The sequence below is a fragment of the Talpa europaea genome (genome assembly GCF_964194135.1).
Source record: "Talpa europaea genome assembly, chromosome: 15".
Lineage (NCBI taxonomy): Eukaryota > Metazoa > Chordata > Mammalia > Eulipotyphla > Talpidae > Talpa > Talpa europaea.
This window is the reverse complement of record NC_140083.1, coordinates 85,234,340-85,249,108: the sequence shown is the minus strand read 5'-3', so window position 1 is coordinate 85,249,108 and position 14,769 is coordinate 85,234,340. Positions and strand designations below refer to the sequence as shown.

The following is a 14,769-nucleotide window of genomic DNA, read 5'->3' as shown; positions in this document are numbered from 1 at the left end:
ACGTGCTGGGTCCCTTTGGAGGGACACACACTATTGTAATAAATATGATTTTTTAAATTTTGTATTTTTTAATTTTTTACACCATTGTTCATTTTTAAACAATATTTGCTCCCCCGCCACCCCGTCAGGTGTCGGCCCCAGAGAGTTTCCTTCCCCAGTGCCCCCGTGCACCCTTACCTGTGCGCCTCCCTCCCTCCCTCTGACCCCTCTCCCGCCTCGTCCCCTGCAGGATGTCTCTGGTTTATAATTGTCTGTTTTTGCTTTGTTGTGGTTTGAACTGTTTTTATTTTTTTACACTGGTGTCTTACTGGGTTCCCCTCTATTCCTGCTATAAGTGAAACCATCCAATATTTTCCTTTTTCTTTCTGGCTTATTTCACTGTGCATGATCCCTTCTAGTTCCATCCTATAGCTATGATTTTTTGTCCCTCCTCCGAGAGAAGCAATTTCTCCCTCTGCAGGTGAGATAGCCCTCACCGAAATGTATTCACTGTACTAACCTTAAAGGCTCTTGGTGTGACGTAGCTAAATTTTCCAGACCACATCTGCTTGATCAATTCAGCATAAGATTTGGCTATTTCACCTCTCATTCCCAAGGGATTGTCAAAATTCAGTTCTTCTTGATATTTATCATTGAGGAAATATTCAGTAAGTGGAGGGGTGTTGCTCAAACACTGCAAAAAATAAAATACATTTAAAGTAAAAGTAACCACATATTTATTTTCCTTAAAACATGTTAAAATTAAGAGAAACAAAGTGATCTGTAATAATGACACAGAGAAAAATTTAAATGGTTTATTGCATTAATAAGGAACTGGCGAGACTTCCAAATGATGCACCAACTATTCATTACCCAAATTTCAAATCAATTATTTAGAATAAATGGAAACACTAACGTTTGTGCCTGTAAAATCTGCATTAATTTAAACCACAATAAACTGTTAACTGGGAGAGCAGCTCAGTTTTCTTTCCTTCTTTTACCTGATGGGTAGAAATTACAGGTTGTCTACTCATCCCAGGCACCTGCAAATCAGACTGAGTAGGAACTGAGACAGCGTGCTAGCCAGAGCTTAACCTTTAAAGTGGTATTTATTGGTTTCACTGTCAATTCCTGATGATGAAAGAGCAGCCTCTCCACTTCCATGTGGTCAACCATTTTTCAGAAGGGAGGGCACAGACGCGTGAGCCTGGGAAACAAACGCCTGCTATGTGAGCGCCGGTGAAGCATGTTCTTCTGGCTTCCAGCTCCTCTTTAATTCATGAAAATCCAACATTTCTCCATGACAAGATTAAAAACTATGAGTAAGTTGATTCTCCCACTATTTTCCATTTTGAAAGAAATTAGGATTTAAATTAAAACAGACAGTGGAAGTATAGTTTTACACAGTATCTTAGTCTCAAGATAGAATAATTTTATATTGAATCATACAATTTTACCTTGTTATGAACCCAATGTTACTTTATCAGTTAGACATCTAGCATCATTAAGTAGGATATGCAATGACTGACACAGTCATATGGATCATAGATAACTTAAATTTTTTTTTGCAACAGGAAGATACTTGTCTTATTAGAGTTCTGTGGCAAAGGACTCAAAAGTGAGGTGAGTTAGTTGCATGTAAAAATAACAGAAATCCACTGTTATGAGAGCTCAGAGAAATCAAAGTTTTTCAAAGCTTGCTTACCTCTTATTTGCATTAAGTTAAACAGTTATGATAGTTATGAGAGATTCATCGTGCTGGGTTCATGTCAATAACCTTGATACTGTAAACAAACTATGACCATATACCATGTGCTATTTTGACGAAACGCCAAAATTTAGTATATTCAATTTTTGGAAATAAATTATGGTGATCTGTTTTGTGATTTCAGTTACAATCTACGTTTACTAAAATAACCACAGTATAGGAAGGAATAATAGTGTCCAAATTAACAGGCTGTGTCCCCTACCCCAAGGCAAAGAGGAGAACAGTTTTAATATTGAATTTGTGATCATGTAATTCTTAGGTAATGAAAACAATGTCGTTATTGATGTTTGGTGGAGGCCATCTAGGCCCCAGAGTCGTTTACGTGCCATTTTCAGCAGCAAACAACTTTATGTGTGAGGAAGATAAAGGTAGCCTCGAGTGTGAGGACAAAGAAGGGAAACAGTACTTCTCTGCTGTTTTTCTTTACTCATTTTCTAGCTCAACCTTTCATAATCTCAAACTCCTTCTGAGTTTCATTTTCTCTTTGCCTTTTGTTCTATGTCCTTTTAATTATAAACCCAGCACTGGGGCAGTCGGGCAAGCCAGAACACACCACGCTGCCCGGGTATGGCCACCACGCAGCAGCACCCTCTGGTCCAACACGGGGCGGGACCAACACCCGAGAGTCAAGGAGGCACAAGGGATGTCAGAGCGATTGCCAACAATTACCCATTCGTTTTCAAATCCTTCTGTTTGCCCAGTTCAGGATTACACTAAGAATACAGTGCTCCACGACTGTCTGCATTACAATTACACAAAGACTCTAAAATGTTTTTTTTTGTACTTTACAAGGGCAGGTTTATTAGGAAAAGGAGAAGCAGAGAGGCGCCTGTACCGCCAGAGGCCAGGGGTGGGGTGGGGGGTGGGCAGCTGCCCACAGACCCCAATTCATGGCTTTACCAAACACCTTGAAGAGCCAAGTTGTGCAAACATGAATAATTTTCAAACTGTTTTCACTTATTTATATGTATCCTTACAGATTCCAAATCCACTGAAACATCTAGACTTTTCTTTTTAATCTTGAAAATACCAAATTCCCCCCCCCCATCTTTAAAATGTTATGGCTCTAGGAATCACTCTATTCTTGAAATACTATAAAGACCAATTAAAATAAATGTTCCTGTAGCTTTTGGTATAAACTTCAAGGCACAATTAGCACAGACTCAAACTACTAAAATATTTCCATGGCTCAAGTGATATAATATCAGCTTTCAATACCATCATTGTGGCAGAAGAAACCAGATTCTTAAATTTGGTCATAAGCAGTTTGATCTGCAATTAGTTTATGCAACTCATTACTCAATCTTTTAACAGAAGGCAAGTTTAGAAACACAAATATCTTTGACAATTACAAAAAATTGGATACTTAACTGGCTGCCACTAAACACAATGTTTAAATAATATCATTTCAATAATAAAAATCATAATTATAGCTTTTGAGCATCTCTTTCTGAGAGTCTAGTATTAAAAAAATACCATTTTCCTGTCTGTTTCAAAACAATTTCGTAAGACATATGTATGCTGAGCCTAGATACAGCGATGTAGGAAATTCTCTCTTAGCCTCTAAGATGCTTTACTGAATGATTTAATACGGACTTGAAATGGTACAAAATGTGTTGTCCTTATGCTGATACATCACTTACTTTCAGTAAAACTGCACTATAGAGCAAAATCCATCCTTCCTTAACATATGTGGTATTTCTTAGCAAAATCTGAGACTATTATGAATGCATAATAAAAATGAAAAGGAATCATATAAACCGTATGTTATTTTGTGGCTACTCAGGAGTTCTATCGGTCACATGCACGTTGGGCTAGCTTCTGCTAATACAATTGATTTCACTGATTCACACTGACAAATACCAACACTTCAAGTTTTCAGGAAACTATATCTTAACAATTCAACACCAACAAAACGTGGTCCAAACATGAAGTAATGTGATTCATCAAAAAACACATACCTAGGTCATATAGCTTATAGAGTTTTTATCATCATCATGTTAAAATTAGTTAAGACTTAAGGAAAAGATCCCTAATGCAAAAGAAAGTAAAAAACCTTCAAGTCAGACAAATGTACTTGTAACCACATTACTACATCTTTCTACATTTAAATATATTTAAAATTATTTTAATTTAAAGTAATCAGTGCATTTAAATTATTTCAATTATTTAATGATTTAAACAAAATATTTAAATATATTTAAATTTTATAATCCCCAGGCAAGTTAACGTTGTGCAAAATTGACAACACCTAAGAATTAACATACTAAATTTCATATTTACTCTATGGTAAGTTTTTGTGAGTTACTAGTTGGCTGACCAGGTGGCTTAGGACATACACTAACGAGTATGAAAAGCTGTTGATCCGGGAAAAACGAGAAGGATGGCTGTGTATGCACAAGCCGATCATTTTGTGAGCTGATCTGACTAGTAAGCGCCTGCTCCTCAAAGTGGCTTTGTGGTTCTCTTCTCCTACTTATATACGCATTTAAAATGCAAACAACAAGTAGTAAGAACATTCTTGAATTTGAATCAGGAGTCTTAAGACATAGTCTCAGTTTACTGTATTAAGACTGAGCCTTAGCATATACTTCTCATAAAATACTCTTCCTCTGTAAGAAATTCTGATTCTTTAAAACTGAATCTCATCACCTCGTACGAATGTTACGTCTTTCTTATTAGCACCTCCAGGAAGAACTAATATTCCTTCCTCAGGGCTAACTGTACAGCATGAACTCACTGATACTGCATTTATCTCGAAAGCAGAGTCCATGTGGTATTCACCTTTGTATCTTAGGATCTAGAACAAAGCTTGGCATATAAAGCTACAAAGGTGTGCTGAAAGAATGAGAGATTATATGGTGGAAAGATCAGAAGCAGTTCTAGAGAGCAGTGGAAAAGTGCTTGATCGAAGAGGTCTGATTTGTACCCCGAATATAACTATAACTAGAATCTAGAATTTAAAAAATAAAAATCCAAGTAACACATAAAGAGGGTTTCATAAAGAAGGAAAATAACTACTGTAAATGCCCTAATGACTATCAAGATACATCTATATAATAAAAGAAGAATGAAGGAAAAAATATTTGAAATTTTTTTTAAGACTCTTTTTCCAAAACCATCTACCTACTAGAAAAATTTTTTAAAGAGAATACTTCTAAATAACCAAAATGGACATTTTGCTGTGATTCAATGTATCTAGACTGTTAACCACTGCCACCATAAAGAACTATTTTTGTGAAAGAATCCGTGTAGCAACTATTTTATAAGTTATTAATTCTCTGTAAAAACGCTAGTTATAAATTTTCACTCTTAACCCAATATCCTGTAAGTGGAATAGTAGATGAAGAATGATTACAATTACTTTGAAAGTTTTGCACAAAACTTTTCCTTATACACATGCAAAAATCCTATTGCTCTTATGGGGCTTTTGAAAAGTTCTTCCACTAAGTATATTCTGACCAATAAGACGGATCGTTTCTAGAGTTCTCTGGAAAAAGTGTCTCATGCAAGAGTCTCAATTTTACTTTTCACTGTAAATTTCTACATAGTTCAAAGTGTTTAAACTGTTGAAGTGAAATAAAGTTCTACATAACCAAATCTCAAGTCTGTAATCAACATATTTTAGGAAATGAATAATAAATAGCCATCCCAATAACTTGTAATGAAACTGGAATTTCCCCAGTACCTGGAAAATAGCCAAAGTAATCCCCTTCAAAAAGAAAGTTGTCTTTTGTAATGCTGAGTATGAACACTCCCTTTCTGCTCAGGCGCTCCAGAAGCCCAATTCTCAAGTGATCATGTATGCTCACTAGTTTAGTAACCCGGTAACTAGAACAGGAAAGAAAACAAACTTAATTTTTGATTACCTAAAGCCTTTGGTTTTGTGTCACTCATTCTGTAACTGATCAAAATGTAATGGCCACTCACCACCCTTTAAAGTAACTACACCTTCAGACTAACCAATTAAAAAAGCAAAGAACAAAACCCAAAACCAACTGATCTATAAAGAGGAAACCATTTTATTTTCTTATGATGTAAAAACAAATCCTCAAGTTTATCAATTATCTTAGCGAATCAACAATTAAATGGATAAAGAATTTTCAGAACTAGCCACATAATTGTTTTTCAGCAACAGTGTAAGTATTCTGCAAAGCTACCGCGGCATTCGGGAGCACTCGGGTAATGTGGGACGCTGGCGCCAACTCTGTGCTGAAAGACAGACAGGAAACTGGATGGGGACTTTACAATAAGGAACCACAAGTAGAAGCCTGTTCCGTCCCCAAGAAGGTTTACAAATAATTTTAAAACATTTAAACTTGATGCTTATTTTTTGGTCATTTTTTTTCTAGGAAAGACAAATCTCATTAACTTAGATATCAAATCTGAAGCGTCTCCACATATTTAGGAAGAGCACATGCAACTACAGCTCTAGTTTGCTTTACGTAGTTATTCACTCATTCTTCAAGCTTTCTTTAAAGAACAAATTTAGCTTAAAACATGTAAGTGGATATAACGTCCCTTCTATTTATTTAAAAAATACTCATTTTTTCAAAAAGATTTATTTATTTATACAAGAGGTGGGGTACAGGCCAGAGGCGTGGAGGGTCAGAGGATTCCCCAGAGACAGAGTGGGGAGAAGAACAGGCAGACTGACTGAAATCCACTGCTGAGGGGAGCAGCGGGGAGACAGGAGAGGTCTGCTGCGCCCTGTGGGTAGCTCCCCAGCCGGCCGGGAATGGAACCTGCACTGCACAGGCTGCGGACAGCTTCACAGCGCTGTGCTCAACCCGCTGCGCCACCTGGGAGGCCCAAAAATCATATCTGAACTCTGCTCCCACCCCTGCAACTAGTTAGTAAAGAGAGAACTGGCATATATGCTACTTTTAATATTGGAATTTTACACAGAAGTAGTTTTAAAGCCAAGGTTTTTGAGGTGGACAATATGTGGCCTTACCATTTTTAACATCTAACAGTAATTTGGTCACTCTTCTTAAAACATGAATAGAAGTAAACTTCATTTAAAGTTATTGCTATTACCCTTTCTTTCAGGTGCTACTGAATTTCTTTACATACTACTTGAATTAAAGCATTCAAGTGAGCATTACTATGAAAATTATGGGAAGAATGAGAACTAATGGGAAGCATTTTGTTGGTTAGCAAAGAGCTGCGAATACCTTCTTTTCCTTGTACATGAGAGAATTTCCTTGTTACATGAGAAAGGAAATTTCTAAGTTTGTCCCAAAACCACCCTGTTGTTTGCAGAGAATAAATCCCATAAACTAGAGATGTCAGTGCCGAAAAAAAGTCGTGATCATGTAAAGGAACACTGATTTTCACATTAAAAGCTGAAAAGTAGCAGTTGGACAGAAGGTCTACTGAAAATATAAATTTTTAAACATATTTTAGGAAATGATTACATCAACAACCACACTATAAACCTTTAGGCAGGTACATTTAAAAGAGGTTTTAAAGCTACTAGGCTGTACTAGCAATTGTCTGACTTTCTTTTGTAGTAGCTAATGAGTGATTAATGTTCAGATGTTCACTTTAATGGGAACATTGTAAAATCAAATGATTCTAATACTGTGTTAGATATTTATATTTTAATGAAGGAAAGTTTATGAATTCAGTTCTAATGCTAACTATCTTCTCTTCTGCCCCATTAATAAGTCAAGATTAGCTCACTATAAAACAAGTGCCAGTATTTTTGGCAAGCAAGATAGTCAAAGGACAAGAAAAAACAATGGTTCACTGTAAATATTTTGTGTCCAACCTTCTGCATATACCATTTAGTAAAGAAATGTTTTGAATAAGCAAGTCTGGAGATATGTATTTGTTGATCTTTTAGTTCTTCTGTGGTTCTACTGGAAAGGCGCATACAGGAAGGCAGAGAGTAGAAAATTGTTGAAAAGTCTGATTTATGACATTCTAAAGAGAAACCACCAACGACAGGCCATTAAATTAGGCCCACAACTAACAACATGCACTCTGGCAACTCTCAAGTGACAGCACGAACTACGTATGAAGGCTTCCAACTTTCACAATCAGAAAGTACTTTAAATTTGTCCAAATTCCTCAACAAATACTAAGATCATTATTTAATGAATCTCTAGAAATATATAGCTGATATTATGAAGTATGAAAGTGTTTTCCTATCCCAGGTGTTAACTGGTGTCACTGGCGGGACATAAACTACACTATTTGCTGGACTTAACATACATTTTGGTAAGTCTTTGACCTTTTGCTTTAAGAAGTCAATAACATATAATGTGCTAGAATTCCTTTTAAAATTACTGGGTATTTCTGAGGTTTAGACAGCTCCAGAAGTATTCATCTGGTCCAAGTCAATTTCTAAATATTTCTGGTAAAATATATTCTAATGCAGAGTTTCTTAAAACATCTGTAAGGGTTGACTAAGTTTTAAAAAATATCCTGTTCAATCACAGACTAATACTTTTGTAAAATACTATAAAAATAAACCACTACAAACACGATAGGAAAACATACAAGTGAAGTCCCATTTATTATTTTAGGTTTAATAGATATTAAATTACCTTGCTGAACAGTTATACAAGTTCTGGATCACTTCTACTTCCTGTACTTATGCCAGTGAGTATGTCTCATCCCTACTGTGGAAATGCTGCTCTCATGTACTTACTACTACCTGGCATCATGCCAAACACTGGAGAGATAAAAGAAAGTCAACTAATTCATGACTCATGTTAATGATTCTGTTAAAAGGTATTTCTCCAGGAGATAAGGAAACAGGGTGGGCTGGGGAGTGTGGCAAAGGCAAAAAGTAAGTTCTCAGTATACACCAAGTGAGACACTTATGAATTCCAAGAAATGAAAGTAGTTTTGGCTAAAGAAGTAAGGGTCCAGTTCGAATTTTATCCTTCAGGTGATAGGAAACTGGTTTCAAGCAAGAAAGCAATAATCATTTGTATTTTAAAGCAATGTAAATGGAAGCAGGGTACCAAATGGATTGAAAGAAGTTAAACAGTGAAAGCGATGAGTTAGATATATTTCAATGGTTTCACATAAAAAGTGCTCCAGTACTGAAATAATGCACAGGCAGGAGGAGAGAGTTGAGAAGTGGGACAAACAGGGCTTGGGTGAGCCTCAGGTATCTGACGTGGTTACTGGCTGGGTAGTTGAACCCGCCTGTTCTGCTCCCCACTGTCTCTGGTGAATCCTCTCACACACCCCTCCCCTACACTTCTGGCCTACACCACGGTTCTTGGATGCATAAATAAAAAAAAAAATCTTTAAAAAAAAAGTACATGAAATAAAAACATCAGATTTCTGGGAAGAAATGTGCCTCTAATAGTTATATACTGGAGAGAACTCAGGAGGTAGACAGATTTGATAATTGTCAGTTTTAAATGTATGTCAACGCTTCAAAGGTAAACAGAACACACCAAGAACCTACCAAGAAGGTGGTCACGAGTGTTATCAAAATGCAATTTCTATGGTCAGAGTGATGATAATAACAGCAGTTGATAATTACATACTGTTACTATGTGCCAAACGCTTTTTAAGCACTTTATTCTAATTTAGCAGACGAGTAAACTTAGAAGTTTCTTATCCAAGGTCACACAACTTTTAAGTGGAGAAGGATTTCAATTCCCGAAGTCATGCTCTACAATCCATGCTCTGAACTTACGATGCTGTGCTGCAAGGTAAGGATACGGAACAGGACGTGACAAAGCAGGGAGAAGGACATACCATCCCTGTCAAGAGTCAAGGGTCATCCTAGCCACCTAATCACTCCATTTACCGCCCCCCACCCCCTTATTAAAAAAGACTCGGTGCAAGGAAGACAGTGGAGAGGTAAGGTTAAAGGTATAGACCAAAATGTATATGATTAGTGGGATGATTCTGGGGCAAGGTAATAGAGGCCGAGGTGTAATCATAATGACAGACACAATTCTGTTTTGGTCTTCAAGGAAACCACCTTAAAAATGTTACAATTAAGAATTTCCTTATAAACAGTAATATTTTTGTCAAAAATGTCTTCAGCTTCTTTTAGAAACTGTTACTGAAAGATTTCTCCTGTCAAAGTAGACAAAGCTTACAAAAACCTTAGACAATTACTGAAGAATTATTACCAAATTTGTAAAATAAAATTATTACCAAATCTGTAAAATATATATATACATGTATATATATTTTTATTCATATATATAATGAAAACGTATGTCAATGATTCAGTTTACATTCAAAGTAAAATCTCTAAATGAAGGCCAGGAACAGATTTTTATTATACACACAAAAACTGATTAAAAAGCAGAGAGGGTATTTTTCCAGTAAACCCTTCCAATTCCAATGAACATCACCTTTGAATTACTTTAAGAGGCTAGACACTTGGTTACACTGATCCTGTCATTGCTGAAAATATTTTAGCACTTACTTTTCTTTAGAGCTGGAACACAAATAATAAAGCATCAGTACATGGTACACAGGAAATGCCAGTATGTATTCACTGAGTATATGAACTAACTATTAACTGTTATGGTGAAACAAAAGAATTTCTGAGCAGGAAAGTCTATGATAGAAAAATGTGAGGACAGGCATGACCTATAATGTTCAAGTTGTACTTGATAATTCTCTGCTCTTCTTTATGACCAAATAAACAAAACATAAGACTTAAAAGATAACAATATACTACACAAAATGAAATCAGGACCAACTCAAATGTCACTTCTTGGTGAATCCTTATTTATATCCAAATCTCTTTTCTCATTGCAACATTTGGCCGATCATGTTTTCTATCATACTATAAGATTATATCTTATTTATTCATATGACTATCTCACTTACTAGAACATGAACTTCTAGAGGTTAGGAACTGTATCTTTCAACTCTTTGTCATCAATGTTACAATTTGCTTGACACAGAGCAGAGACTTAGAGGATTTTTTTTGGATTAGCTATGCAAATTAGCCCAATAAAAGCAAGCAAACTAGTTGGGTTGCTCTTAATTCTTTTGTGCCTTTCTCCAAGCCAAAATGCATGAACTTAAGTCATTTATTTTAGGCACCATTTAAACACTGCCAGAGGAAATCTCAGGTGAATACTTACACCATTCCAAATTGATCTCCCACCTCATAGGAGAGCTCAATACTGTTTGAGCAGTCTTACACTTTCTTTCTTAGCTAATGTTCTGGTCTGATTTTAGGGTAATGGAAGTGATCAGAAAATTTAGAAAGTATCTGCATTCAGTCTCTTTTCAAAATTCTGTTGCAGCAGTAGTGTCATTCATTAAAAAACTGTAATTTAAATTCTTGTGACCTCTTTTTTCTTAGAAGCCCTCATTCAGATGAAATCTTTTCCATGATTTTAAACAGCACCTACAAACAGTCACATTTCTAGTTGCAGTCAGGTGTCAGGTCTGTATCCCACACTACAACACCCACCAGCCTACGCTGTATCTACTTAGCACCTACCTACTTCACAGGTAGATGGATTATAACTACAAATGGGATATGCCTAAAAATGAATTTATAATCTTCTCCTGACCCAAAACCAATCCTGTTACTCTCCTCCCACCACTTTGATTTCCTTAAATGACGGTCACTATGCTGTGAGGTGGGCCAGACTGTCGTATGGGACCTGGGAAGGTAGTTACTACCATATGCAGAGGGAGTTAGGCTTGTTCCCTGCAGTCCTTGTGGCAAGAAACCTCTACTCGCCAAGTAACAGATGTAAGGTATTTCTTTAGCAATACACTTATTCCCGTAGTTGTGAAAAATAAATTCTTGCTCTATATATCCTGTCCCCAAAGCAGCTGCCTGCAAATTCAGGCAGCCCGCCCTACCCTTCTTTCTTTTTCCAAAAAGAAATGACACTCTTCCTTTACCTTAGCTCAAAAACTACACAAAAAGTAAAAACATGGGGATATGTGTTGAAAAGTGAATGATGCTAAAACAAATAAAGCAGATTTTGGTGATAGTTTCTCATGTAATTTTTGGTATGTAATGTACCAAAGGAACGCAAATAACAGTTTAATTTCTTGGATTAGAGAAAATTGTTCTAGAAAGAAATTTAAATTTTCAGAGAGCCATATTATCAGTTTATGAGAAATAATTCTTTTCTTTAATACCTTAACCAATTTTTTAAATTCTATGTCTCAAGGTAGGGTTTTTCTTTCTTTCTTTCTTTTTTTTTTTTTTTTTTTGGTGGTTACTATATTCAGTCGGCTATAAAGGTGGTTAATCTGAATAAAATCAGCTTCATGTTCAACCAGGCTTCTAAGAATTTGTATTCCAATAGATGCAAAAAGAATGTCTCCAGATGAGAAGAGAACTGCATTAATTACATATGAAAATACAAAGTACTACAACAGAAGTAATAATTTATGGAATGACTTAGTCACTAGTTTACACTATAATGAAAATGTAGTTTCCTAAAAAATGTTTTTCTGCATCATTCTCTGAGTCTTATGAAAACTTTCAAAATTTTTGTTCGACACTCTTCTGGAATTTCCTAAATAATTTCTTTCCTAATGCGAAGAAAAAAAGCTGATACTCAAGATGCTTGGAACCCAGCTGAGTCTGCATTGATGACAGAAATCATGAACAGGCCTTTCACTATTATAATTTTTTTCAATGACTTTCTAGAGTCTTCTTAGGAGCCTGATTATGTCGAAGTAAAGAGTTTGAAAACAGCCACCTTACGCCACACTGCCTTCCGGTGGAAAAGGCCATATCACTTTCCTGCTTCAAATCCTTCAGAAGACTTGCTTCTTCCAGGAAGCCAATCATGAGCCTCCTAGGCCTTGACAATGTAAAAGACACGGGTTGGCGTGCTCCTGAATCTACTTAACTAATGCTAATTAAAATTACCCTCAAGAATATAAATTAAAAAAACTAGACATACAACGGATGAATACATTGAAGGCGCTGAGAACTAGTCTGCTAACTTATTTGAACTCTAGGACATGGTGGCATAAGTACATTGTCACTGTTTAAGAGGCTAAAGCCAGGTGTAACTTAATTTTAATTCCCTGCAAATTTAATATCCGCAGACAGTTAGTTCTGGATTATTATGTACTTTACCTAAGCGTTTTCCCAGGGAGAGCTAAACAAACACAACTCAAAAATGGAAATGATAAATACCATTACTGCAAAAAAAGAAAATGAAGTGAAAAAGAATAGTTGATTCAATTCTTTCTTCACTTCTTAGATTCAGCCAAAGTAGAATAAGACTTGTAGGAAAGTAAAGATCCAGAGACCATATAAGGTAGAATTTATCTAGTCACTCTGCTTAACTCCTTGAGTTTAAAAAAAGACAAATATCAACCTAATAATACTCATTTATGATGTCCTAGCCGTGATCTTCAGAGATGTGTATCATCAACTCAGCCCTAAAAAAATTTACAAGACACGGGTACTAGTATTTTCCTCATCCCATGAGAAAAATGAGTGGTGAAAACAACATGTCTAGGGTGACACAGTTAATAAGGAGAGAACTGTTTTCAATCCAGGTGGTGTAACTTCATAGTCTGTGCACTTAACCTATATTATCATTTTTTTTTCATCTGTTCTTTTTTCCAGTCAGAATATAGTTTGTAAACTGTTCCGTAAGAGTCCTGGGTCCCTCTAAGAAAGCTTCTGAGACCATTAAAAAAGTAAAGGAAAGTAGATGGAACTCTGTTTATTTCACCCAACCAAAGCAATTTCCCTACATCTGTTTAAATATTGAGGATACAGTTAAAGTTTTCATCATCATCATAATATTTTAAAAAACGTTTCAAGTTAAAAAACGAGAAGTTCGAAGCTTAGAATACTGGGACTATAATCTTTCAGGTCAATATTTATGTCCAAAAGTATCTCACGTGCTTGGTATTCAATAAATATTAATATACTGAAACTAAAGGGCAGTACTATATTCATCAGAAAAAATACATTCATACCATTGATCATCAGATAAAATCTTTGACTATAAATAAATTGAATAATAATAACAACACTAACTCATACTGAGTGGTGGTGCTTAGTTTTTAATCCTGAGCAAAAATAAAAGCCAAAAATCAACATTTCAAGGCCACCGATGGCTTAACCTATTCTCACATAGAAAAATCAGAAATGCTTTTCACACTTGTATATTCTAGATACGTCAATAATTATACTGCCTGAAGTACTAAAATGTCCACTCGTATTTTTAGGCTTATTGAATTAATGCAAGAAGTTACATTAAAATTCAAATTATCAGTAGAAATGTTATATTATAGTATTTCCTGAAGTTCATCAACTGCCTTCTGTTTCATAGAAGTTACAAGTAAATTTGCCTCAACGAAAATAGTTACAAGGAACAAAAACATAATTGAAGATATACTATATAAATATTCTTTAAAAAATCTACTATATGTTCTTTAAAAAAATCTACTTAGTTATTAACCTTTTCATTTTTGAACGTACACTGTGTTTACATAACAGAGAAATAAAGGTTACGGTGGCCATTTGTTTTCCCTCCTATAGTGGATTTTTTCAGCCTGAGAGCTGCATCTAATCAATTACAAATCAAAGACAATTAAAAAAAATTAAGACTGAAGTACTAGTTTTCCCAATTCTAAATTTGCATTAAAAGTCAAAGCAGCAAAAATAAAACTCATTTTTTCTCTTCCCCAGCTTAATTGGAAAGTTCTATTTTAAAGAACATTTTCCATTTAAGATACAGACATGAAATAACACTGAGTACCTAAAATATTTTTTTTTTTTTTTAAAGATTTATTTATTTATTTATACAAGCACTGGGTACAGTCAGAAGCGCGGGAGGGTGAGAGAATCCACCAGAGCCAGAGCGGGGAGCAGAGCAGGCAGAAGGACCGAAGGACACTGCTGAGGGGAGCAGCGGGTGGCAGGAGAGGTCTGCGCGCCATGTGGGACCCTCCTCCGGTGGCCGGGGAGCAGCCGGGGATCAAACCGGTGCCGCAGAGGCCGCGGGCAGCTTCGCAACCCAGCGCTCAACCGCTGCGCCACCGGGGAGGCCCAGTACCTAAAATATTTTGCTGCAATT

The 14,769-nt window shown here is 35.9% G+C and overlaps 1 protein-coding gene across 2 annotated transcripts in view; it reads right to left on the bottom strand.

Annotated features, from left to right (window-relative positions):
* The window catches only part of USP15 (ubiquitin specific peptidase 15), a gene marked incomplete at both ends in the record, with an annotated part of 88,213 nt that overhangs the window by 14,200 nt on the left and 59,244 nt on the right, over positions 1-14,769 (bottom strand). For both annotated transcript variants that reach the window (XM_084255678.1, XM_084255679.1), the window contains one exon: positions 500-673. In XM_084255678.1, coding sequence (XP_084111804.1) covers positions 500-673 — 174 coding nt within the window. The remainder of the gene's footprint in view (positions 1-499; positions 674-14,769) is intronic.